This window comes from Larimichthys crocea, chromosome XVI (genome assembly GCF_000972845.2).
Source record: "Larimichthys crocea isolate SSNF chromosome XVI, L_crocea_2.0, whole genome shotgun sequence".
NCBI classification, from domain to species: Eukaryota; Metazoa; Chordata; class Actinopteri; family Sciaenidae; genus Larimichthys; species Larimichthys crocea.
Genome location: NC_040026.1, coordinates 8,727,951 through 8,752,975, shown reverse-complemented (window position 1 = coordinate 8,752,975; position 25,025 = coordinate 8,727,951). Strand labels below are relative to the sequence as shown.

Here is a 25,025-nt window from a genome sequence, read left to right as displayed (position 1 = left end):
AACACCTTAAAACACAACATCCTGTTATAAATGTACCTGCGTCAGTGACGGGTACTCTTGACCGAGACATGACTGAATATTTCCCTCTTCTGTTTCCCATAATTCCAGGCTCAGAGGAAGCAGCTCTGGGTGGCGCTGATTGAGAAGGCCCTGGCCAAACTCCATGGTTCCTACTTTGCCCTGCAGGCAGGGCGCGCCATCGAAGGCCTGGCCACACTGACTGGGGCTCCCTGCGACTCTCTGATGCTCCAAGTCAGCTCCACCAACCCTCGGGAGGAACCCATCGATACAGACCTCATCTGGGCCAAGATGCTCAGCTCCAAGGAGGCTGGGTAAGGGAGGAGGAGAACAGAGCTGGGAGCATTGTCTTTGGCTTTGCTTTTCACTTATTCATTCCTTTCGTGTTGCTAGATTTTTCCACTGTGTTCACGTTACAGAATAGTTGCAGTTCTGTGAATAGGTATAGAACAAATAGTAAACATCTCATTGTAAAAACACTGAATCAACATTCTGCAATCCCAACTACAAACACCGAGGTGTTACAAAGCTGCAAAGGTGCTGAATGCCAATTTGTGGTGTATGTCAGTAATAAAAAAAAAAAAAGGTCTAGTAATCAGCACATTGATATGTGAGCTTTCAAAGCAACATAAGAAAACTAACTGAACACCAAAGGGGCCAAATCATCTGTGGCCAGACTGCAGGTCCATCTGTCAGAAAACAAAGTATTTTTCAATACGTCAAAGGGGGACCGACCTGGAACAGGATTATAATACTTACTTAGTGTACTAAAAAGAGGCAAGCTGCGACATTGGTTTTTGTTTTGTTGCTTGTTTGGAGAAAAGTTTTTAATTTTGTGGCTTTTCTGTTGAATTAAGGATTAAGTAAAAAAAAAACAATTAACATAAATTAGCTATACAAAGCAGAAAAGTTGAAAATAGTTTGCACCGACTTTTGTTACAGAAGAATTAAATAGGGACATTATTTGTGATTGCAGCGTTCATGTTTGTGATTATTGTCTTATACTTGTCAGGTTTCTAATGGGTGCATCTTGTGGGGGAGGCAACATGAAGGTAGATGACATTGTCTACGAGTCTCTGGGTCTGAGGCCTCGACATGCCTATTCTGTGCTGGATGTACGAGATGTTCAAGGTTACAGGTATGAATAGATAAAAGACAGACTGTGAAATACAGTTCCTGCCTTTTATTTGCTCTTTGTTGCTCCACACCCTGATCACTTGATGTTTTCTCTTTGTTCGTCCATCTATCTGCTCTGCTCTATCTCTCACCTTATTTATGTTTTATCTTTGTAGCATAAATGATAGTAGACATAAGAGACTGTGTACATAACACATAAGGTGAGGAGTTAACCATGGCTCCCGCAGGGCATTTTGGAAAGGAACATCAAATCACATAGCTTCAAATCCTGTTACATGCGCCACTAACTGCCAGTAGAAACAGAAAATTATACTGTAGAGGAAAGTGATAATAAAATCTGCAGCTTAAATCACTTCACTTTTTATTCCAGGACGATAATTGATGGATAGGGATTCAGCAACTACGGGATCATATTTTGTTTCACAACTGCGACTACGAAGGATTTCAAATTCACTCTAGCTCATGAGTCATGCCTCTGTCTGGTTTCTTCTGTCTAGCAACTGTGGCCAAGGCTAATGGGTATTGTAATAAGAGGCTTACCATACCAAAATTAAACTCTGTTTAAACTGTTAAAACTGGTGGCTATAACACAAACAGAGTCCTGTGTTACTATGTTAAGTAACAGTGAGGATGTGATTAAAAGATTGGAACAAAAGAAGGAGAGAAAACCACATCCGACGCGAGCTGCTTCTCCTGCTTTGTGACTATAAAGCCGTTTCCTTCAGCTACATTTCTCATTCATGACTGTCGTAGAATTCATAGTGGAAACCAGTGACTCATACAGTGAGTTTCACTGTCACAGGCTTGGAAAGAAACCAGCTCTTTTTGTTTACTCATTAAAAAAACGTATTCATAAACTTGTCTTCACGCAGATTTAAAGCTACATTTTTATGCATCATAGATATTTATGAAAATGTATCCCGAGTTTACGACTGATTAAACAGACGCATACTTTGTGAAGGCATTTCTTGAATGATTTATACGTAAACGGGGTGAGAGGCTTGATGCCAAAAGCGAACAGGTGCACATCAGTTCAGTTTGATGACTTTGATCATGATGAGCATTGTGAGTCAACACAATGGAGGCTTCTTCTGTCCCACCTGTGAGAGGGAAGTTGAGAGTAGCCGTAAATCCCAGATGTAATTTGCTCAAGAGCCTCACACAGCCACTTTAATTTACTGCCATAAAGCAATCGGAGTGGAAGATTGGGTCGCAGGGCTTGATCTAAAATGGGTTGGAGTCCTCTCTCTAGGAGCCAAAGGAGATGAAAAGCAGCTTGGTAACAGTGATTCACCTGGCCTTTTTTTTTTTTTTGGAAAGTTGGGACTCTCCAATATGGCTTTCCATTATACCCCCTAAGTTTTTCACTGTGGGGAGCAGGCAGTAAAATGAAATGAGTTGTTAAAAAGTAAGCAGTCAGCTATAAGAGAAGTGGTATGAGCCTGCAAGGATGTGGAATATTGCGTTGACTGAAAGCTGTCGACAGTTTAACTGGATCCTGTTTTGGGCTCTCCCTTCCTGTTAATCACCTCCCTGTCCCTGTCATGCTTCAGGCTATTGCGGCTGCGTAACCCGTGGGGTCGCTTCTCGTGGAACGGCAGCTGGTCGGACGAGTGGACGGACTGGCCGCAGCACCTGCGTCACGAGCTGATGGCTCATGGCAGCAGTGCGGGCGTCTTCTGGATGGAGTACACGGACTTTATAAAGTAAGAACCACGTTTCGAGAGATTTTAGTAGTGTGTATCTAAACTGTTTGCTGGTTTGTTCAGCTCAGGAAACTGTGGGCTTCTTATGACTAAGACAGACACAACCGCAATGACATCACAAACTCTATACTATACTATTTCCTCATTTGTAGATAAGTATCTTGTCATTAAGTTACTCACTCTTTCAGACTGTACATTCACAGCTGACCTTTCTTCCCCCTGGTGGCCTTCAGAAGGAATGACAGCAACTAAATATTGTCATCATCTTGTGATGATAAGTCATCGTCGCTGTGAATTTTTTTTTTTTTTTTTTTGCATTTCTCAGCAAGGACTTCACAGTCGATCACTGTGCCCATATGCTGGATGCACAGATTCCTTTCCTGGTAATTAATTAGAGCTGTAGCTGCGAACACCAAACACACCACTGTTAGAAGTGTGTAGATTTAGATCTACACCAGCGCCAGCTGTTCAGAAAATGTCAGCGCTTTTGTGAACTGAGTGCAGGTGAGATGAATCCCTAAAATGACGCCGATGGATGCTAAAATTGATGGATGGCTTTATAATCTTATGCCTTTGCGGAGTTTGCTGACCATCTGGTATTAACACCAAACTGAGTGACAGTGTGTTTTTTTTTTTTTTAGTGAATTGTGTTTGTGAATGAATCATAGATTCAGGAATGATGTTGTGGTTTCTTTGGTTGCCAGGCGTTTTGCAGGATTAGACTTGTCGTGGCTTTCAGCGTGTTTTGTCCTGTGAGGTTAATGTTGTCATTCCATCACACACAGCATCAAATATATCTCTTGCATAGTTGTACTAAGTTTACTTACTTAGTTGTTTTTCCTGCTTGCCAAATATCCTTACCCCTTTCATGAAATTTAATTGCGCAGTGACCTTGAAGAGGTCGGTAAACATGTCAGCCCACAACTGTTTCATTGAAAACCAAACCAAAAGTAATCTGAAGCATAAAAAGGAGCGGTTGCCTAGGAGTAAAACATCACTGGCTGAGTCACAATGTTAGAAATGGCCAAAAAAAACAAACCAACTGAAACTGAATTACCACCCTAAAATCAATTAAGACCGAAAAATCTAATAAAGCTTGAGGAGAAATCCGTGTGGCTTTCAACAAAAACATGTCAGTGTCAAGTGTAAATAAGTTTGTGTAAATAACAATATTGCATTTGCGCAAAATTGAGGTCAACGACAAAATCGCACTTGTCTAAAAAAGGTTTATTTGTCAACCCAAGTTAGTAGGTTCACTTAAAAATGAATTATGTGTACGTGTGTCTGTGGAGGTCTGTTTTTCACGTCCCTTGTCTCCAACAAAATAAGAGTTGCAATAAGTCCAGAAGGATCAATGTGGCTGTGCTCCTGAACGACTCAAACCTGAAAAATGTATTCGGCCTAGACGAGAATCTCATCTGTCTTCAGACTGTTTATTGTTTTCTCTGACAGAAAAATAATCTCAGCATTGTGCTACATGACAAACTTACAGCCGGTGTCTGCCCAGACTTGCTTTGGTGTGGGAAAGGGGTCAGTCTGCTGGAGGAATATCAAGGTGCTCATATTGACTCATATGCAAGTGGACAAATATTTTTCTATTGAGTTTTTCAACCCCAAAAAACAAGACATATTTATCTCTAGGGATCAAAACCCACTGTAAAACCTTGGCATACCCGCCTCCTCTTCTACACTCTCTCTCTCTCTCGTCATCCTGATTGTCAAGAAGATAACAGTAAGATGTAAGGTAGTTGTCAGAGCGAGGTTAGGAAGCGATGAAACAATGGGAAAACAGACTGAAAGTGAGGAGGTGATTGTCTCTGGGGGCTCTGCCTTTGAAGGAGGAGGTCTGATACGTTAGCGAGGTAAAATGCTGTTTGTACAGCAGCACCCTCAGAGGGTATGCTAATGTTAAAGAGCTGCTTTTGATGCATACAAATAGACTTGGCTCTTAACGGGGGGCAGGGGAAAACAACCGGTCAAATCGTTGGTGTCTCAGAAGAACGGGTCTTTCTGCACATCTCGAAACATGCAGGCTCGATGCTATATATACATACACACTAAAGAAAGCTCTGTCCTCTCCTCCCACAGGTATTTTGACTCAGTAGATATCTGCAAGATCCACTCAGACTGGCAGGAGGTGAGACTACAAGGCTGCTTTCCCAGCAAGGCAAGTGGTCCGGTCACAGTCACATCCCTCACTGTGCTGGAGAGGACAGCATTGGAGTTTGCTCTCTTCCAGGAGGGAAGCAGGTAAATGGGACATTTTTTTTTTTTTAGTCCCTTCTTCCTCCTCACCTTTTTGTTCTGCACTTAAACCATTCATCCTCTCTCCCTCTACAGGCGTTCAGACACAGCCGACAGCCACCTGCTGGACCTGTGCATCATGGTGTTTCGTGCCTCCTTCGGTAGCGGCAACAAGCTAACTCTGGGCCGCTTGTTGGCCCACAGCAAGCGGGCCGTGAAAAAGTTTGTCGGCTGCGATGTTATGCTGGAGCCTGGAGAGTACGCTGTTGTCTGCTGCGCCTTCAACCACTGGCAGATGAATGTCAGCGGGACGGGAGGTCCGCCCACTCCCAGTAGGTGTTCAGACGCAATGTGCAAAAGCAGAGCTTTAGTGTTTCTGAATATTTACTTGACATTAACAGAAGCAGTCGGTCGGCTTTTAGCAGACAGGCAGCTGTTATTTTTGTCACTTATTCTAAAACGAACAACCGTCTTCTTCCAGTCTCGAGTCCCACAAGCGGAGCAGCACGACGGCCCAGCCAGGACTTCCCCGGCTACATCCTCGCCATCTACAGCTCCAGACAGGTAATGGTGGAGCAGGTGGAGGCGACCGCCACCACGCTGGCCGACGCCATCATCCTCCTCACGGAAAACAAAGGCGAGAGACACGAGGTGAGACACAGTCGAGGGAGAACAAGAATATGTGTTGTTACCTCGCTCCCCAGCTCTCTGTCCTCACATGTCCCTGTCTTACACCTGCACACACACACACACAGAGAGCTTCTTCATCTTTTAATATAATATATCTGCCTGTGAAGCCGGAGAACGCCTTAAACTCTGTAAGCCACTTTCAGATAACACTTTTAGATTTCCTCTGCAGTGTCCCGAATCCTGTTCTGCTTTTACACATGTACATGCACCTTATCTGTCCACGCGCACACACGGTCCTACACCAGTGAAAAAAAAATATATATATCCTGGCTGAACTGAGCTTTCCTGAAAGTGCTGTCACATTGGCTGGTCTTCAAGAGGATGCAAGAGCTTTTTAAACACTTGAAATCATCTTTGTTAAATCATTCAGCTCCACAGGACTTCACCACTCAAGTTAGCTCGGGAGGCAGGGTCAGTACATGATTTGAGCAGTTCTGAGGCATGAAACAAGGACGGATATTTCTTTAGATACAGTTGGAAGTGAAATGACAGCAGCTATAGAGCAGTTTAGCTACACTCATATTCACTTTATTACAGTTCCAGCTCACAGAAGAGAGACGTCAGCCAGCCACTGTCATCTCACCTTCTGAGAGAGTTGTTATTATGAATGCAGATGCAACCCAAAGCCTCTCGGGTTTTTTTTTTTGTGTGTTTTTTTTTTGCAGCAGACAGTAAACTTGAATGCTGTGCAGCCACAAGCCATGTTGTATTACTGAAAAACCTCTTTATCTTTGTTATGCTATCACAAGAAATATCCCTCTCTACACTTACACCAGCCTCAGGCATATATGCGCATATTTGAGGTTTGTTTATGGAATACAAATTGGAGGGAGAGCAGCAAAATCACGCACTCAGTCATATCTCGAACACTAGACGATCCATATACAGATTGAGCATTCATTTTATCTGCGTACACCATCAACCAGGACTGCATCCTTTTGCTTCTAGACAACAGCCAGTTGTCAGTAACTTAACTCCTTGTGCACTGCATTAGTATTTAGAATGTGTACATTTTAATTATGTCTTCGGGTACTGAACTATTGGTTCTTTTACATGTCAATCTTCTGTAAGGGTGGAGTTTATTGGAGGTGGAATTATTCCCATAGTACATGTGCTGTACTGGATTTGTTCTCACACAAATGTGTGTTTTCTTCTTCTTTCATGTCTGCTCAGGGCCGCGAGGGCATGACGTGCTACTACCTGACCCACGGCTGGGCAGGGCTCATCGTGGTGGTGGAAAACCGCCACCCCAAATACTACCTCCACGTGTCCTGCGACTGCACTGACAGCTTCAATGTGGTGTCCACGCGCGGCAGCCTCAAGACCATCGACAGCGTACCACCTTTGCACAGGTAAACACACACAACACCTCGTCCCCTCTCTCTTTCTTTTTTTGCTCACATACACATAACCCTGAAAATCGTTTTTTTTTTTTTTTTCATCAAGCTATATTTCACCTTGAAAGAAATAACCTGAATAGATAACAAGTAAGGAGATTAACTACGCTCTGGGAACATTTAGTACAGGTGCAGCATCATCCAACATCCGCCCATTTAAACGATTATATCTGCGCACATTTCTGTAAACGCAGTGATCCCAGCGGATTAGTGCTCTATATTTCTTAATAATGGACTTTAGGCTGGTCTCAGCACAATAGTAGCTGCCTTTTGTTTTCTGTTGGCCCCCATTTTTCTCTGCCCATTAGAGCCAATGCTTTACAAACCTTTGTAAAATATAGTAGGCTCAGAAACACCTGCGAAATCCAGCACAGTGCAGCCGTTCACACATCATTAGGTTTCTCTGAATTTAGATTCTTTGGACATGTACTGTGAGTGTTTTCAGTCGCACAGACACATTACAGCAGACATTAACGTAAATTTACGATCTTATCCCCTTGAAGTTATGTCCCACGTAATGTGAAACTGTAAAAAGTTACCATGCATGAGGACCATGTCTTTTTATGTCATTGTCTCTCATCTAACAAGAACATTATGTCGCTTCATCTTTTGCTGCAACCCCACAGTCTTATTCTCTTTATTCACTTCGCTCCTATACAATCAGTTCATAGGCTGAAGGCATTTAGCATCGAGGTAATTATATTCAGGACAACTTTTAACTGAGTGTGCTCTTTTCAGATGATGAAACTGTGAATAAGTCTTTTCCTGTCACCATATTTCCTCATTTTCTCCCTAAAAATAGCAGAAAAAACACGCTACTATAGAGCGCTGATTAATCAACCTCCTCCAGACTTAGCTTTAACTTCACTGACTATCGAATAAACAGTTCCAAGATTGGTGGTATATTTAGGAACTGGAAGATGGAAAATTAAACTAATATGTAATTATTTTTGATTAATTGGATCCTGATGTGCTGCAGTGGTCTGTCTAAGTCCGTTAGATGCCTGTTCACTCTTTAGCTAACGTCATTTATTACTGTATTTTCACGGTTTTATTTTTGTTTTGCATAAAAACATTATTTGACATATTCAGGGCAAAGCATTGCCGTTTTTCAGAAAATATGAATCACATAAGGAAGCTCTTTTTCTAAAATGAAATTTTCGATTTAGCCACTTTCTTCATCACAGTTTTTTCCACACAGTCCCTTATTCACTACATCATAAGCAATGAACAAGAGGAAAAAAAGGCCTAAAGCTGCTCTCTCAGCTGCTCCGTGTTGTTTTTGTCTCCCTCTGCAGGCAGGTGCTGGTGGTCCTTTCACAGCTGGAAGGAAATGCTGGTTTCTCTATCACACACCGCCTGGCTCACCGCAAGGCAGCCCAGGCCTCCCTGGGAGACTGGACCCCTACCAAGGCCACCCACAGCCCCCAGCTCACTCCAGACATAGACGGACTGCACCGGCCCAGGCCACTATGACCACCGCCCACTATCTCACACGCACACAGACTATATAAATCCAATGAACTGTCAGACCACTGGAAAACCAGGCAAGGGAGGGCGAGCGGTGTGTGTGTGGCCCGAAAACACAGAGAAAGATGCATATTTGTGCGTCTTATGTTCGATGAACACACACCTGAATGTAAAGCATAAATGGGCAGCGTTTATGTGCCGTCCTCCTAATGCTCCATAAAAGTCTTCATCCAGCTAGCGCTCTCTCCCTTGCCAAGTGGATGTGCCATGTCAGGATGAAATGAGGGAAGCGGGCAACGTGGGGTGACCGGGACTTACTCACAAAACAGTTTTTCACCCAGGCACCTAACAGGATTCTGGATGTTTTTTTTTGTTTTGTTTTGCGCTGTACGTGAAACAGATGTCACCCCTGAGTTTCATATGCTTGGAGACGACCCTAAGCAAGCTTGACGGGAGTCGGGGTGGAGTGCTGTAACTACTGAGCCATTTGCAGGCCCACAACCTCTGAGCCAATCACCCGCAGAGATCAGACACTTACCCCTATGTCGAGACTTCAGGGGGGCGAGTTTGTCTCACTCGGCCCTCAGTACGGTACTAAATGAGCCAAACCCAACTTCTAGTTTTACACAGTCATACATGTTTGTTTTTTTTATTTGAGAATATACACATCGGTCTTAGTAGTTTTATACATGACTCTTGTTGCCGTCTCGTCCATATTTGTGTTTTTGAGGTCATAGAAAAAGCCATCATTCATACAGTACTGTCTGTCCCCACTCTCCACCATCACCACAGTGCTGTCTAGCGCTCTCTCTAGCTCAGGACCAAACCCATGATTTGTACAGTAAGCTGGAGTCAAGCAAAACCTCAAGATGATGTGTGTGACGGGTGTATGGTGGCCGGATAGCTGGAATAGCGTCTTTCTGTATCTCTGTTGGTCGTCCCTTAAAAACACTTACCAGCCAAGCTGTGGTTTTCGAGAGAAGTGTTGCAACAGGAGGTTCAACCTTGCGAAATACTGACACGTAATAGAATTCCCGCCCTCATGCTTCAGCAGACTAACATACAATTTTTCTCTTTTTCCCTGCGCAGTAACAACCATTTTAACTTTTACCTTTTTACCTTTCTTTTCCTAACTTTAATTCATTTTCACTCAGTCTCAGTTTGGGCCTAAACGCTGGAGGCAAGTCATTACATGACTAGCTTTGTAGTTTTCCCCTCAGGCATGCTGACTTTTCTCATCCAGTCCAGCAGTCACTTTATATCTCTGCACATAAATTTACAGTTCGGGAACAACTCCGGTCTCTAGACCTTTATACAGAGTTAATGCTGCATCTTGCACCCTTGGATTATGATACTCCCAAAATTTGTGTCTGATCTTTTCTTTTTTTGGTACTGTATTCACTGAGTATTTTGTTTCTTTCGCGAACATCAACAGTTCGCCAGTGTGTTGATTTACACTTTTGTGGGGAGTACTAGAGGAGCTAGTGGCTGTTAGAACAGTCAGTTTGCCATAGGGGAGCTCTTAAGAGGAGCTGCCGAGTTTACTTTGGGAGGTCAGGGACCATTTTTGTTTGCTTGGGTGCAACGCGAGCATCTGGGCCATCCTCCCGCAAGAATACACCAACGGCACATTAGCGACAGCACAGCGTCCTAGTGTAATAACAAATTACCATTATGTCACATAACAAGGGAGAGAAGGGGACCCCTGAGATGTTTTGTGACACAGAAAATAGTTTAGTCCTCTCGCTGCTTTGTTTCAAAAGATGACTCTTCCAATGTTCGCCCGTGTCAAAGCCATTACTCCTGTTTCACAAAGGATCTCTCAGTCCTCACCATGGCAACATAGATGTTTTATCAGAGAGAGGGAAAAGACTAATGCGGTACTATAGTAACAGGATGGAGTGGGGGACGCTTTGTCAAGTCAAAGTTGATGTCTTACTATTATGTAGTGAAATGGAGATAAACTTGAACGCTCGTAAGCAAAATCCCTGGCGGAAAAAAAAATGCAAATTTTATCGTCAAGATCATTTCGAGTCTGAGCATTAAAGTTCCCGCGTAAGACGATTCAGTACAGGTGATAAGCTCGGCAACCTTGAGTTAAACAAGTGCTGAAATATAGATCATCTCATGAGCGTCATCGCTTTTGTTTGTATTGCCAGCGTTGATGATAAATAGCAGGGGGCTATAGTAGCATCGTGTCCTGAATGCTTGCAGTCTTACTTACTCTGCACAAACACGTCTGCCAGAGCCGGTAGGCTGTACTTCACGACATCTTTGTGAGGAAACTACTACAGCAGCGTAATGTCTCTTTGATGAAGCCTGAAGAACTGTAAATATGTTTTTTGTTTTTTTCCAAAGACACATAATGACCATTTTCAGATGTCTTGTCTGCCCCTGTGTGAGTGTGTGCGTGCTCGCAGCCGAGTAGCTGTCTTAATTTATTTGTGTAAGTGATTTGCAGGCCTGTTGTCAAATGAATATTGTTGAATACTGAACTGATGAATGCTAGATAAAGGAATGTGATAGTTTACGGCTTTGGTTTGAGCCCAGAGGGATTATCTCAACAAGAAATGAACCTGCACTGAAACACCTGCAATGATGAGGCACCTCAGAATTCACTGAGTCACTGAGTTTTACATTTTACATTTACATGATATTGATTTTTTTTTTTCATACTTTGTTATTTTTTTTGTCATAATTGTCATTTTGGCTCTTTGCTGGTGTCCTTTTGAATCTCTTCTGTGAAGTTGTGGTGATGACTTTTTCTGTGCGTCATGGGTGCCCCCTGCTGTTGAAGAGGCTACAGCCAGAGGAAAACACAACGCCTTTTCTCTCCTCTCCTTCGTCTGGTTTCCCCTCCATGTAAATTGTACAGACTGCAAACTTAAGCCACACAAAAGATTTAAAAAAAAACAAAACAATTCAAATTCAAAAAAATTAACTGACCCTTTTAAACTTGTAAAGAAATAAAATAAAAGTATGATAGTAGAAACAAAAAAATGAAACGTAATGCTGAACAAAATGGAACTCTGATGAATGTGATATATATTTTATTGATCTTTTCTGGGAGGGGGAATATGAATATATGTGTACAAATATGTATGTTTAATTTTCAATCTCAGGTTCCAATGGACCAAATAAATTTTTTTAAATTAAAATGCATTTTTAACATTTGTCATTATTGCAAAAAAAATGTTTTCCACATATACAGTATAACAAAGAGGCTCTCTTAGTTTGTGATTCATAGAAACAACCTGACAAACATAAGAACTGTCAGAACAGAAATGTATGTTTCTGTTCAGGCTGTTGTTACGTGATGAATAAAGAGGAAGTCAAAGCTTTCAAGCTGCAAATATCTGAATGAAAAAAAAACACATGATGAAAGGAAAATATATTTATATATCAAAAATCTTTTCCACTTAGGCATACACTTATTTACTGCCCTATTATTGATTCCAGCGGTCCACTTTATGTGTTTGTCATCATTGATTTCTCTTTGCTTTTCATTTCCTCCTCATCTCTGAACTCTCTCTTCCCGACAGATTTAGTTTGTTTCTGCAGAATCTATATCTCTCTCTGCGTGTGTCCACTCTCTGCTCCAGTCTGCAAGTCTTCTCTCAGACCCCACCCCATCCCACCCTTCTTTTTCTAAAAATGTACCTCTGTTCTCTGGTCCCCTATCTTTTTCCAAGGCAAGCCTCCTCCCCAATCCATCATACTCCCTCTCCCACTCATTAGTTCCTGCCTTACATCTCTGTGGCTCTGTAGTGTTAAGTTTTACTGGAGGAGGCTCCACTACTTGGTGACAGCATAAGGAGCTGTCAGTCACTTTCTTCTTTCCTGTACTGAGAACCCAAAAAAGGCACTCTGCTCAGCTGGAACCAAAGGTATGACATGCTCGTATATCTGCTCATGTCTTGGTGTTGTAACAAACCCGAGTTATCTTAGTTCTCGGTGCATGGTAAGGCAAGGTGAAAATTTGATAATGCTCTGGCCAGATAGTCAGTGGAAGGTCTGCATGCTTAAAAAACTTCACGCTATCACAGGCAGTCAGATATGTGAGCAGAGAAAGGCAAAAGACCTGCCCTCTCGTGGGAAATCTGTTCATTTCAAAGCCCATCCATCCCCGGTGCTCTGTAGATATGACGGAACTAATTAGATATAGGCCTTTCAATTTTGTCTGCAGACATGATAAGGCTAAAATTTCCACAGCAACACTTAGTATAAAATTGAAAAGATACAGTGTTCCTGAAAGTAAAGGAAAAGTTGTTTTCATGTCAGGCTGGAGAGAACAGCGTTGTGGGTACAAAATAGTTCCTCGGAGTGATAGAGTAAAGCAGTTATTGTGAAGTTACTTTGAGAGTTTCATGAGGCCACATTGAGTACTGCTGCACTTAAGAGACAGGTTGATATTTAATCACTAAACAATTTTTACCAATTTGAATAAATTAATAATTAAAATAATCATTCTTGGTTAGTTTCCAATAAAAATCCAAAGAAGGACTGAAGGAGGCACATGACTTGCTTTTGCATGACACCCCCAGATATCACATTTCTCTCCCAACTTGTTTTCTCCACCATGTCCTGCCAACTAAAGGAATCACGTGACATGAAAGTGTCCAAACAAGGGGTTGTGTTGACGATGTATTTTTGAGACATGATAATGTAACTCGAAGAACGTGCCAGTCTAAGGTTCGGCTGATCCTCCAAGTCATGAACATTTGCTGTTGCAGTGTATTTTAAACCACAAAGGTAAACCTGGTTTTGAGTCTATAGTGTGTGTCTACTTGACACTATTTAAAAAGTCATACTTGAAAGTATTTTTTTTAATGCCGTCATTGCTTTTGAAATAGCCTTTGTGGCTTCTGGCAGCAGTGATACTGTATCAACATGTCATTCCCTTTTCTAATCACAGTGAAAATCTTTGTTGTATCAGTGCAGTGTGTTACGTGGTCGCCAGGGTGCTTAGAACAAATACCTCTGTGTGGCTTGGAACTGTATGTACTTCCACCACATTCCACATTTACCAGCCCTGCCTCTTCTCATTTGTCAGTCTGACCCAGTGGGGGGTCTATCCCTCACATCTCCCCAACTCTGCTTTGAGTCTGTCAGTAAGCACACAGCGTGCACTGATAAAATGATGGATCTGGTGTAGAATGTTGATGGGGGTGTGTGTTGTTTAGGGTTCCAGTGTGGCAATGAAATCTGATCAAGGTGCAGTGTAAGTGACAGATGCAGAGACAGAGACAGACTCCAAGACCGAGTTTAAAGGCTTATCAGACACCAAAACACTGCATAGCATTTCATAACACTCAGTGACATTTTTACAACTCTGGAAAATTACAACCAGAACAAAACATCAATTATTTTCATTTGTTGTGATGAACACAAGGTGAACTGTAAAAACATGCCATTTGTGTCATTTTTTTAATGGGTTGGTCAGAGGTTTTCTTTGTTTCACCGATAAATACACCCAACAATGTGTCACAGTGTCCTAGAGTACATATGTACATCACTACAACAAGATGACAAGTTCAACCACTGGAGTTTGCCATTTCAGGGGGTGTTAAGTCAAATTAATTTAAATCACCACTTTTGAAATGGGCCAAACATAAAGAGACAGATGTTCAGTATAGTCTATTATAATATTAGTCTAAAGGTTTTTTTTCCCTCTCCTGTTACATATTGAAGGCCACAACATGGCATCCGAGATCCCAGCACTCCCACAGTCCTACGCTCCAGGTAATGACAGTGTCTTTTCTGACCGGTCTGGCTTTTACTCCATGGACACCAATGTTCCAGGACTATCTAAATTGATTCTCAACAAGCTCAACATGAAGGACTACGGAGAATACAGGTACAAACTACTGATACTAACCACTGTTCAAACTGATATGTTCAGTCCAACGGTCTTGTTTCTCTTTGGCATAAACGATTCTTTGAGTTGATTGCATAGACTGTTGACTGTTTCTCACAACTGTGTTACCAGCAGATCCTTGAACATATTGTCATAATGTGTCTGATTCCCAAAAGGGCTGCCGTTGAGGGAAAGGCTCAAGGAATCACGTTCCGCAACTACAAGGAGTTGTTTCAGAAGATGGAGGAGACCTTCAAGTTCTGCACCAGCTGCAACAAACTCCCAGAGCATCTCACAGAGGGACAGACCCTGAAGCGCTGTGTCAAGTGAGTGCAAAGACTCAACTGAAGGATGATACTTGCAGAGTGACTGCAGAGATGTGTTGATGCGTTGTACGTGATGCATGATTTGGCAGTATTCTAGCCTTAACTGTGATTAACGCTGATCATTGTTGACAATCAGAATATTTTAGGCCATTGAAAACTACACCGTTGTCTGGTAAGCCCTATTATCACCCAGTCACAACAATGTTTGGACATAGTTGTCCAATAGTTGTCATTTGTGAAGCATTACCAGTTGTTGTTGTATCAACAGCAGAGTGATAGCCTGCTAAGGTGTGGACAGCTCTACAGAAGTGGACAATGGCCAATGGCAAATATAGCAAAGTCCCCTGACTGTGATTCATCTCTCTGCAACTTGGCAGCTTATTAAGAGCAGCTAAAAGCAGTTCATAATATCACAACATCCCAGTAAGTTCCTCAAGGAGTGTATTGAGAGTAAGGAATGCATTATGCTGCTTATTCACAAGTTCCTCGTTGTTTTTGTGCCTCATTTTTCTTCTGGCTCTCTGTTTCCCCTCTCTCTCTCTCTCTCTATCTCTGGTTCACACATATGTGCAGTCGCTTGAAATTCTCAGCTGCTACCGCCTGTCTCAGAAAAGTGACTATCAGCAGAAGTTAAGGCAGAAAAAAAACAGCTGACAAGTAAAACTCAAAAGAACTGTGATATCTGAGAATTACCACAAATATTTCAAAAGTACCTACTTGTGACTTCCCATCACCTTTTTTATTCTCATTCTTATTCACGTTGATCCATTTGTTTACCGTTAAGGCGGAGGTATCTCTGCAGAAGTGCTTCATAGATTACCTTTCAAGGGCACCTGTCTTTCTCATTGTTTTGTCTCACTTTGTCCACTTGTAAGCCTGTTTTGGAGGATTAGTACGCCCAAAGTGTGCTGTGACAGAACACGCAGGCTGATAGATGATTTTATGGAAATGTGGGTGCCTCTGAGGCTGCAAATGATTGCAAAGTAAAGTAATATAGTCTCCCAAGGCACCAACTGGCACTGGCTGTCAGACCTCTAATTCAATGCATTACCTCACCACCTTAACAGTGTGACAACACAAAAGCCATACAAAGGGGTTGTGTAATAAATTCCAACTTCTACCTACCATGGCTGCCAGCTGTTGTCTAAAACAGGACAGGATTCATCTACAGTCGCCACTGAATGACAGGGTCTTTATGGGTGTAAAATGCTATTTATGTCCTGGCAACAAAACATTCTAGGTATTAGTCTAATAATACATAGGCTATCCTGATATACAGTACAAGTGGTGCACCCATAAATATTTTTTTTTTCTGGCCCACCGGTGGTTAAATAATTACTACCAGCACTTTAGTTGGCATCAGATATATAAGAAGTTAAGTATTATTTAATTAAGACTCCTTCTAATTCAGTGGTTTTATCTTATTTTTATTAGTTTCTACATTTTAAATTCAGTGTGAGGAGTTATGTGGTACACAGATTTTTCAAATTCTTGAAACTAACCACCTTTTGTTTCGATGACAGCTTCATGATCAGCTTCATGAAGTTGTCACCTGGAATGATTTTCAGTTAGCAGGTGTTTGAGACCATCAGTTGTTTTCTCCGAGGTATTTATGGCATACAGGAAATAGGCCTATTCAACTACTGTAGTAATCCATATTGAAGAAGAAACAGTCCATCTTTAATTTAGGATATAAATCAGTCAATCCTAAAAATCCTTAAGTGCAGTTGCGAAACCATCAAACGCTATGATGAAACTGGCTCTCATGGGAGCCGCCCCAGGAAAGGAAGACCAAAATGTAGCGTGCTGCAGAGAAGTTCAATACAATTAGCAGCCTCAGAAATTGCCAATTAATGGCACCTCAGATTAGAGCCCACATAAATACTTCACAGAGTTTAACTAGCGAACCATTTCAACATTAACTGTTCAGAGGAGACTGTGTGAATCAGGTCTTCATGGTTGAATTGCTGCAAAGAAACCACGACTGGGGGAGAGCAACAGGATAATTGTTTGGGCTAAGGAACAGACATTAGACCAATGGAAATCAGAACTTTCCAAATGTCAGACTTTTGGTTCCAACTACCATGTTTTTATGAGATGTGGAGAAGGTGAACAGATGGAATCTGCATGTGTGGTTCCCACTGTGAAGCATGGAGGAGGAGGTGTGATCGTGTGGGGGTGCTTTGATGGTGACAGTGTGGGCAAATTATTCAGAATTGAAGGCACCAGCATAGTTATCATACTATACTGGTTTGCCCTTAGTGGGACCATTATTTGTTTTTCAACAGGTCAATGACGCAAAATACTCAATACTCCCAGGAAGGAGTGTGATGGAATGGCACATGAGAAGACTTGGCCTCGACAGTCACCCAGGGTAAACTCAATTGAGAATGGTTTAGTATGAGTTGGATTGCAGAGTGAAAGAAAAACAGCCAACAAGTGCTCAGCATATAAAGGAACTCTGTTGGGAAAGCATTTCAGGTTATGACCTCATAAAGCTGATTGAGAGAATGCCAAGAGTGTGCAAAGCTGTCATTAAAGGGGCTAAGTGAAGGTGGCTACTTTGAAGAATCTGAAATCTTAAATTGCTTGCTTGCTTTTTTACACTTGTTTTATTTACCACATAATTCAACTCCTTTTTGTTTAACTTCCAAACCTTGCATAGTTCTTTCCATTTAATTTCTCTGCATTGCTTTTTACCTCACCTTTCTGTCACAGGTGCTTAAATGTGTACTACTGCACCAAGGACTGTCAGAAAAAGGACTGGCCTCAGCATAAAAAGGTCTGCAAGATGCTGCGTCTGGTTGCCATTGACAGACTAGTGGAGTGGCTGATGTTCACTGGTGAGAAATGAAAAGGCACTGCAGCTGAAATACAAAATGCCTTAATAGCTCTTTGAGTTCACAAAACAGAGAAATCACATTAATGAGATGGCATATTTTAAAGCTGAGCTGCAGAAATTAAATGCCTGAGAGTCAAAAACTGGCACTGTGACTGAAAGTCATAGAGCAATACTGAAATTTTGATTAAAGTTTCTTTAGATCGCTCTGATTGCTTTTCAGAAGCAGAAGAAACATTAATCTATGTCCTCAGTTTTGTGGCACATAACTCCATTTTAAATGTTCTACCATCCATGCAGGGGACCTCCCATTCTCCACTGAGAAGTGGTCTAAGTCAGTTGCTGAGGTGAAGAATTGGGAGGACTGGCTTGCCATGCAGGGGGACCAGACGTCATGCTTGGATGCCATCTTGTCTGGTGCCAACATGACAGCCCTTTGGAAGAATGTCAGCAGGCCAAGACCAGATGACTCTGACCTGCGACAGTCTTTATGGCGGATTCAGAGCGAGTTTCTCTCTCGGGTTCTGACAGTTGGGATGGGCATTCGACACTTCAGCCTTGACCCCTATGCTAAGCCACTCACAATTCACCTAGCAGGGGCATCTCACAATGAGACCATGGGAGCCAGAGTGACTGACTATGATGAGTTGAACAAGATGTCCCCTGGACACCAGGGTATCGAGATTGTTATGGTGGGACCAGAGGTGGTGGATGGCCCCATCATGAGGCCTCCTCTCAGGGCATTTGGCCCCAAGCATAGGGTCTACATCAGTGCCCACAAGGGCCTCTACCACCAGTTTTGGGAAGATGTGGTGGAGACAGAGGAAGGAGCCAAACCAGATTTGGTGGTCGGATTTCACCCTGGTATGTACATACAATTTCCAGCCAATCAGAAACAAACAGAAAGTAAGAGTGAGTAAGAGTACGAGTGGGGTTACACAACAACCACAAAATCTTGAGATAGGTCTGGTTGAAAGGAGACTTTCACCTCAAAATGCTGTTAAATCAACCAGTAAGGAATGTATCCATAAATAGAAACTGCTCAGCTTAAGTGGTCAGCTGTCTTGCAGAACCAGTGACTCGTCTCCTTTTATGCTCGTTTGACAACTGCCTTTTTCAGAGAACAGAGCAAGTAGGAGACGTGTAACTCACTAGATCTGGCCTATTCATTAGCCGCAGACTTTTATTGGGGATTTGGGTGATTAATGGGAGCAGCTGGGAAAGAGTTTGGCTTCTGATTGCTGGGCTCAGCATAATGTCAGTAAGCTGCCCTTTTGAAAACAGAGTCTCGGTTCCTCCCAGTTTCACCCTAACAAACATCGCAAGCCTGTGCAAACTCACTCTTTTTAAATCAATCTTGCCACCCATGTGAAGACATCTACTAAAAACTTTTTTTTCGAATTATATAGTTCATACTTTTGAAATTCAAAAGACAACAAACAGCATGTTCGACTGAAAGGCTTGACACCTACTGTCTAACTCTTTGTTCACTTTCACAGACAACCACCTCATAAAAGTGGCACTATACCCCTACACCTCCTAATCTCTTGCACTGAATCAGTTCAATGACCTTTCAACCTGCAAAGCAGCAAAGCCCTAACCCAACCGCATTCATAACCCTTAGCTCAGTTATTAGTGCAAGCTCCAATGGAGCTAAATATACAGGAATCAGTCATCCTGCAAGTAAACTGCCTGAGTGCCTGGCTGCCTGTCATACCGCGAAGCTGGCAGAGCGCTGCATTATGACACTGTTTAAGTGATGGAGGAGAAAGCTGCATGACGAAAGGCATAACGAGGAAGGTGTGTATGTGTTAAATGACACAGAGCGAAGGAGAAAGAGAGAGAGGGAAATGGTGCTAGAAAAGCAGTTAAAAACAGACACTGGCCTTTGTGAGTAAGGGAGGGAGCGGGGTGAAATCAACCGTCAGTCCTCACAGAGGAAATGGATGTGGGAAATGTCATCTGTACAAAGATAGAGCACTGAAAACACTTCACAAACACAATATCCAGATAGTTATCTTTGAAATAAACTGGATATTCATCATTCTAAAACATATTTTCAGACCAGGAAACAAAGTCTATTACCATTTACAGAAACTTTATCCACCATATGGCCCAAATTCACACTGGAGCCAGGAAATTATTGCAGTCATTAACAGTCCAGACTGTAACATCTCTTTGTCACCTTATCTCCTGGGGTTCTAAACGCCTAAACACGTACTCCTGGTAAATGTTTTATCATGATGAGAAGTGTAACCTCGGGGATGTTGGTATCATGGCATGCATTATTCAAATTAAAATCCTCTCTTTCTGCAGTTGGGGGTTCTCCTCTATAGACATGGCAGGCGGTTGGATAATATGATACCATCTGTGTGCCAGTATCAGAAGCCTTAGAATACTCTGCCTCTGTGGCATGCTCTGAGCCCCCTGACACACTTAACCAGTATACACGCTGGTATGCACTAAACAGCTGAAGCTTTAATGAATTCATAGCTCACTTCTATAGCTATATAGCTATATACCTCACATGCTTTTTCCTAGATGTTGGTTCAAATTTGATCTCTCTTGGACAAACTAATAATGTGAGATTTTGTTGCTCAGTGCAGGGAAATGTTCTGTTTTCTGCTCTCCCAGTTTTGTCTCACTCAAGGACACTTAAGCTGGATGGATTTACACTATTTGCTGCCACAGTGGCTTGAACCTCAGTCATCTGGTTGAAGGTCGAGCTATTCACCACAATACCCTGCTGGTCAGAGGAAAGAACACATACTGATAATAAACCAGAGTCAGTGGAAAGTGACATCTGTCAGTTAATATGCTGCAGGATTATCTACCCCACCCCACTATAGATATAAATATAGCCAGACTTCTGCAATGAAATATTGTGAATTTTTAGCTGGTGTGGGGCAAATTGAGTTAGAACAAGCTTTCTCCACTCAGGCTGAAGATTCTAAATGGGGTCATCTTGTTTGGAGCAGGATTAACTTTGTCATATTGACTGATAATTAGGCTGACACGTTCAGAGAGAAATATACTGTAGCTAACAAGATAAAGACACGGGTAGCTGGAGACTAATCAAACGTTATCTGTTCGGCTTTCACCTCGCTGGGGTCACTCTGTCACTCTGTAAAAACCTGTGATGGTGACAGCTCAATAAGGGATTTCTTGTGTCGTTGTCATTCAGCTGACTCACTCAGGGAGGTGTGTATGTTGCAAGACTGGCTTATTTTAAATCGAAGTCCCTGAAAAGGTTGTTTTTTTCAAGCAACTTCTTACTATGATTGATGGGTTCCTACATAAAACAGGTTTCTACCGAAGTAAGAACAAGTTTGGATACTTCACATTAAAGATTTCTGTATTTATTTATTTATTTATTTGCATTCTCGGCGGATTTTCGTCAGCAGGACTAGTTGGAAAATAAAAGGTGATGTAACATACATCAACTTAGTTTTTTGCCTGTTTAGTCAGGAAAATGCATATAGACTAATGTTAAAATTTAAAGTTTTTTAGGAGTTTTAATAGTGCAATGGGTAAGAGACATATTAAGAGATATTTTGTTTCATCTGGTCCTGTCTATTTGAGGTCTTTGTTATGGATCTTTATGTGTTTTTATGTTTTTTAACACAGGGTTCCATGCTAACCAGGGTCTGATAGAAGGCTGGCTGCCCACACTTCTGCTACTCAGAGATTATAACATCCCTTGCCTCTTCACTATGTACAGGTTAGTCACATTATTGTTACGCTGATTCATTGCCATTTCAAGTTATACCATCTGCTATCCAAAACTCCAAAACGAATGTGGAATCTTTCCACCTCCTCCTTCTGTATTGTTGTACATTAAACTATCTCTCCTCTATTGCTACTCCTCACCTACCTGATCTCATCACCTCAGTCTCAACACAGTTGTCGTTGCCCAAAACCCAGATCCCACCTCTCCTTCCACACTTCACACTCTTTCCCTCTGATGGCAAATACCAGTTTCTTGTTTGTACAAAGACCAGGTTGAATAAAAGATTTATTTCTTCTGCTGCAGGCACTCACAGCAAACTCCCCCTGCGGACTCTAACATGATGATTTAGTAAAGTTATTGATGTTGTTCTCTTTTTCATCTGTTGTTGTTGTTCTTTTGTCATTTCTCTCAAATTGTTTTTTTGTGGGCGGATGTTAAAATAAGTCTAAGACATGTTTAATTTCCCTCAGTCTCTCATGAGGACCATAAAACTAAACTTACTCGATTAATTGATTTCTTGGCTATCTCTTTGTCTCTACAGCGAGATGGAGCTCAAGTGCTCGCTCCAGATCCTGTTGGAGTTGGAGATACACATCAGGGACAGTGGACCCAATCCATTCACCTCACAGAAACCTGAGCAGGTCCAGTCCTGCCCCAATAAAACTCCAGTCTACTGCAACTCTCACTACATCTTTTTCCAGGGGATTCTGCCTCAAGAAGACGTAGAGGAGCCTGGGCCAAACAATTAAGAGGCCATCATAAGGAAAACCCTGTTCTTGTTGTGCTACGAGTCCTTCACTTTAAGGATGTGGTTTTCAAAATAGGTTTTGGGGACTTTCCAGAGGTCCTTGGGGGCTTTCCTATAGCCTTCTTAGCTGTGCTATGACTTGGCACATGATGATGAAGCTTGGATTCTCAATTCGGGCAGAGACAGAGAAGAAAAACATACTAAACACTGCCCTTTCAATTCAGAAATGATTTATTAATAACTATAGAAATCACCCAAACTCATTATTTATGATGATGGCACCTGAGGACATCAGTTGGGCACAAAGATTTGTACTCTCTGTGCCCCAAGCTGGCGTGCTGATTGGAAATAAAGGGTCGTGGATGTACATAGGTAATAAGACCAAAATTAGTTCAGTCATCATTTGATGGCTCCCTGTAAACTGTTACGGTTAGACCTATTCCCAGATCTCGTAATCACGGCGTGAAATCAGATCATATGCATACTAATGTAACACATGCTGTAAAAGTACACGTAAATAAATGATGCAGTGCCACAGTGCCTGAATTTGACTAAACCATGTTTTCATTTTTGTGATTCTGCTTCTTGTTTGTAGCTGTTGCAGGACACAGTGCATGTTCTGCCTACATTCGTGGCTCTGTGCAGCTTGTGTTCATGCTTCAGACGTGTGATCACCATTTGTCTTCTCTAATAGACAATATAATAGCTCCACAGACAATTCCAGCCTTTTCCCCCGACCGATAATAATAAAAAGGCAGAAAAAGCCAAGCAGCATTTGTTTGACATCTGTTTTCAGTTTTATTCAGGCTTGATAACAGTAACACCAGACAATACAGTGCAATCTGAAAAACAGCGTGAGTCACAGGCTTAAAAATTGCCCTAAGATAAATCATTGTCTGTCTCACACAGTCTCAATAAAACTGAATACCTATTGCAGGCCCATTGTCAGGAATTGCATTATATTACGAGGCACAAAACAAATCACAGGATGTCTACCTCTGTAGCTTTAAAAATGCCACTTTATGACTACAAACTAGACCTACTTTCCGCAAACATTTCAGATAACGCTTTGTGTGATCTCTTCCCTCGTAGGTGCACATTCAGAATTTCCAAGCAAGGAGTGGAATGGCTTGATTTTCTTATAATGTGACAGTAGCCAACTGGCACATTAGACCAATTAGTGAACCTGCCAAAGTGATTTATTAATTATTCAATCTTATCATTATGATCTCCTCGTGTGCAGTGAATCAGTTCTAAATGAATAATGAAAACAGCTTCACGTGGGTGATGAGTCCACAACTCAGATATTACTAACCTAAATGTGACAATCAGTGCTCTATGTATGGCATCCTGCTTTAGAAAACAAACACACCATCGCTTCTCTGTCTGCATGTGTTTCTTGTCTTGCTTCATAAGAAGAGGACATGTTCTTATACTGCTGGTACAGCCTTCACAGTGTGACACTGCCCTCTACTGGAAGCAAGTGATAAAAGCACACAGAAACAATAGTTGTGTTATTAATATTGAAAGTGATGTAGAGATATGATATACATAGTTTTACATGTCACTGTGCCCCCATGTTCTAAAACAAACATTGCAAAAGTTCTCTATTGGAATCCCCATGGGGTAAAACATGGTAAAGTACCCTTACAGCATCCAAATAGTTAAAGGTCCAGTGTGTAAGATACAGAGGGTCTGTATTTACAGACATGGCAGAAATTGAACTATGTTTTAATTAGTGTATAACCACCTGAAAACAATAACTGCTGTAATAATAACTCTTTTTTTTACTTCAGAAAGAGTCTTTTATCTACAGACAGACACCACATGTCCTCTTCATGGATGTGTAAAGAGTAGGAGACACAGCGTTGTAGGTGGGGCTCCATTCAATCTCATATAAAAGCTGCTCAGTAGTGCATGAAGCCAAAAAGTTTCATTTCCCGGGCATGAACTGCTTATGCTTACACATTGTGTGGCCCATAGAGCAAACGCACTAGAGGCTTATGCTGGCCAAGCCGTTTACTTCTGGCTTAACCCTCCACTAACTTGAATGGAGATTTTTTAAAAATGATTTAAATGTGCTGTTGTTTTCTGATGGTCCTCCAGGATGCTCCTATAGTTCACAGTCCAGCTAATAAACTGGGGTAACATTATACTAACAGCAGCAATAGTTGCAGCACTTTACTTTACTGCCGATCAGTACACTCTATAAATGACTGAGAGTTAATGTCACGCAGCCAAAAGGACAGAGGGAGAGCAGAAAACATTTTCTCCATAAAAATATGATCCAGTTTCACAAAAAAAAAGTGAAATATTTGGTGGTGTACCAGGAGTCCAAAGTTACATAGTGCAGAAACAGAGAGTCACCATTCACCATTACACATGAGTGTAGCTTCAAAATGATTTACTTTTATTACAGTTTTTTTCCATTTGCTTAAACACAATTTTGCAAACTAGTCTGGTTTTATCAAAACACTAACACAATTCACCAAATCACACACCCAAACTGCAAAACACCTCATATATCCCGCAAAACGAAGCACTGCAACCAAAATCAAACTTTTGCACCAGATGGCACACACTTCATTCATATTCATAGATTTCTGTCTAACCAACTACAGACTGTTGGGCATAATGAAAAGCACTCTCATCTTTAGTATGCTTTGCCATAATACTAACATAGTTCAAACTGTAGAGAATTCTTCAGATTGTTCACATGCACAGAAATATTTGCAGATACACACACGTTATTGAAATATTTTGTTTTTTTTGTTTTACCAAACAAGTCAGTGCAACGTATGCACAGCAGATATATTTACATTGGAGTGAACTAAAATATGCTCACAAAACAGTGAGATGAAAA

At 41.7% G+C, this 25,025-nt stretch overlaps 2 protein-coding genes across 4 annotated transcripts in view; both read left to right on the top strand.

The window, feature by feature from the left end:
• The window catches only part of capn15 (calpain 15), a 37,399-nt gene extending 25,833 nt beyond the window's left edge, over nucleotides 1–11,566 (top strand). For 2 of the 3 annotated variants that reach the window (XM_027289246.1, XM_027289245.1), the window contains 8 exons: nucleotides 109–332; nucleotides 1,031–1,156; nucleotides 2,709–2,861; nucleotides 4,950–5,111; nucleotides 5,202–5,437; nucleotides 5,587–5,756; nucleotides 6,969–7,147; nucleotides 8,491–11,566. In XM_027289246.1, coding sequence (XP_027145047.1) covers nucleotides 109–332; nucleotides 1,031–1,156; nucleotides 2,709–2,861; nucleotides 4,950–5,111; nucleotides 5,202–5,437; nucleotides 5,587–5,756; nucleotides 6,969–7,147; nucleotides 8,491–8,668 — 1,428 coding nt within the window. In that variant the 3' untranslated portion in view covers nucleotides 8,669–11,566. The remainder of the gene's footprint in view (nucleotides 1–108; nucleotides 333–1,030; nucleotides 1,157–2,708; nucleotides 2,862–4,949; nucleotides 5,112–5,201; nucleotides 5,438–5,586; nucleotides 5,757–6,968; nucleotides 7,148–8,490) is intronic. The other variant, XM_019268324.2, reaches the window with a different exon arrangement.
• A 786-nt stretch (nucleotides 11,567–12,352) lies between these two features.
• Nucleotides 12,353–24,639, top strand: mss51 (MSS51 mitochondrial translational activator). Its single transcript, XM_010733065.3, has 7 exons — nucleotides 12,353–12,549; nucleotides 14,354–14,519; nucleotides 14,696–14,845; nucleotides 17,564–17,688; nucleotides 17,985–18,548; nucleotides 21,312–21,405; nucleotides 21,956–24,639. The coding sequence occupies exons 2-7, from the start codon at nucleotides 14,362–14,364 to the stop codon at nucleotides 22,161–22,163; spliced, it is 1,299 nt and encodes a 432-aa protein (XP_010731367.2). The 5' UTR covers nucleotides 12,353–12,549; nucleotides 14,354–14,361; the 3' UTR covers nucleotides 22,164–24,639.
• Nucleotides 24,640–25,025: the final 386 nt, after the last annotated feature.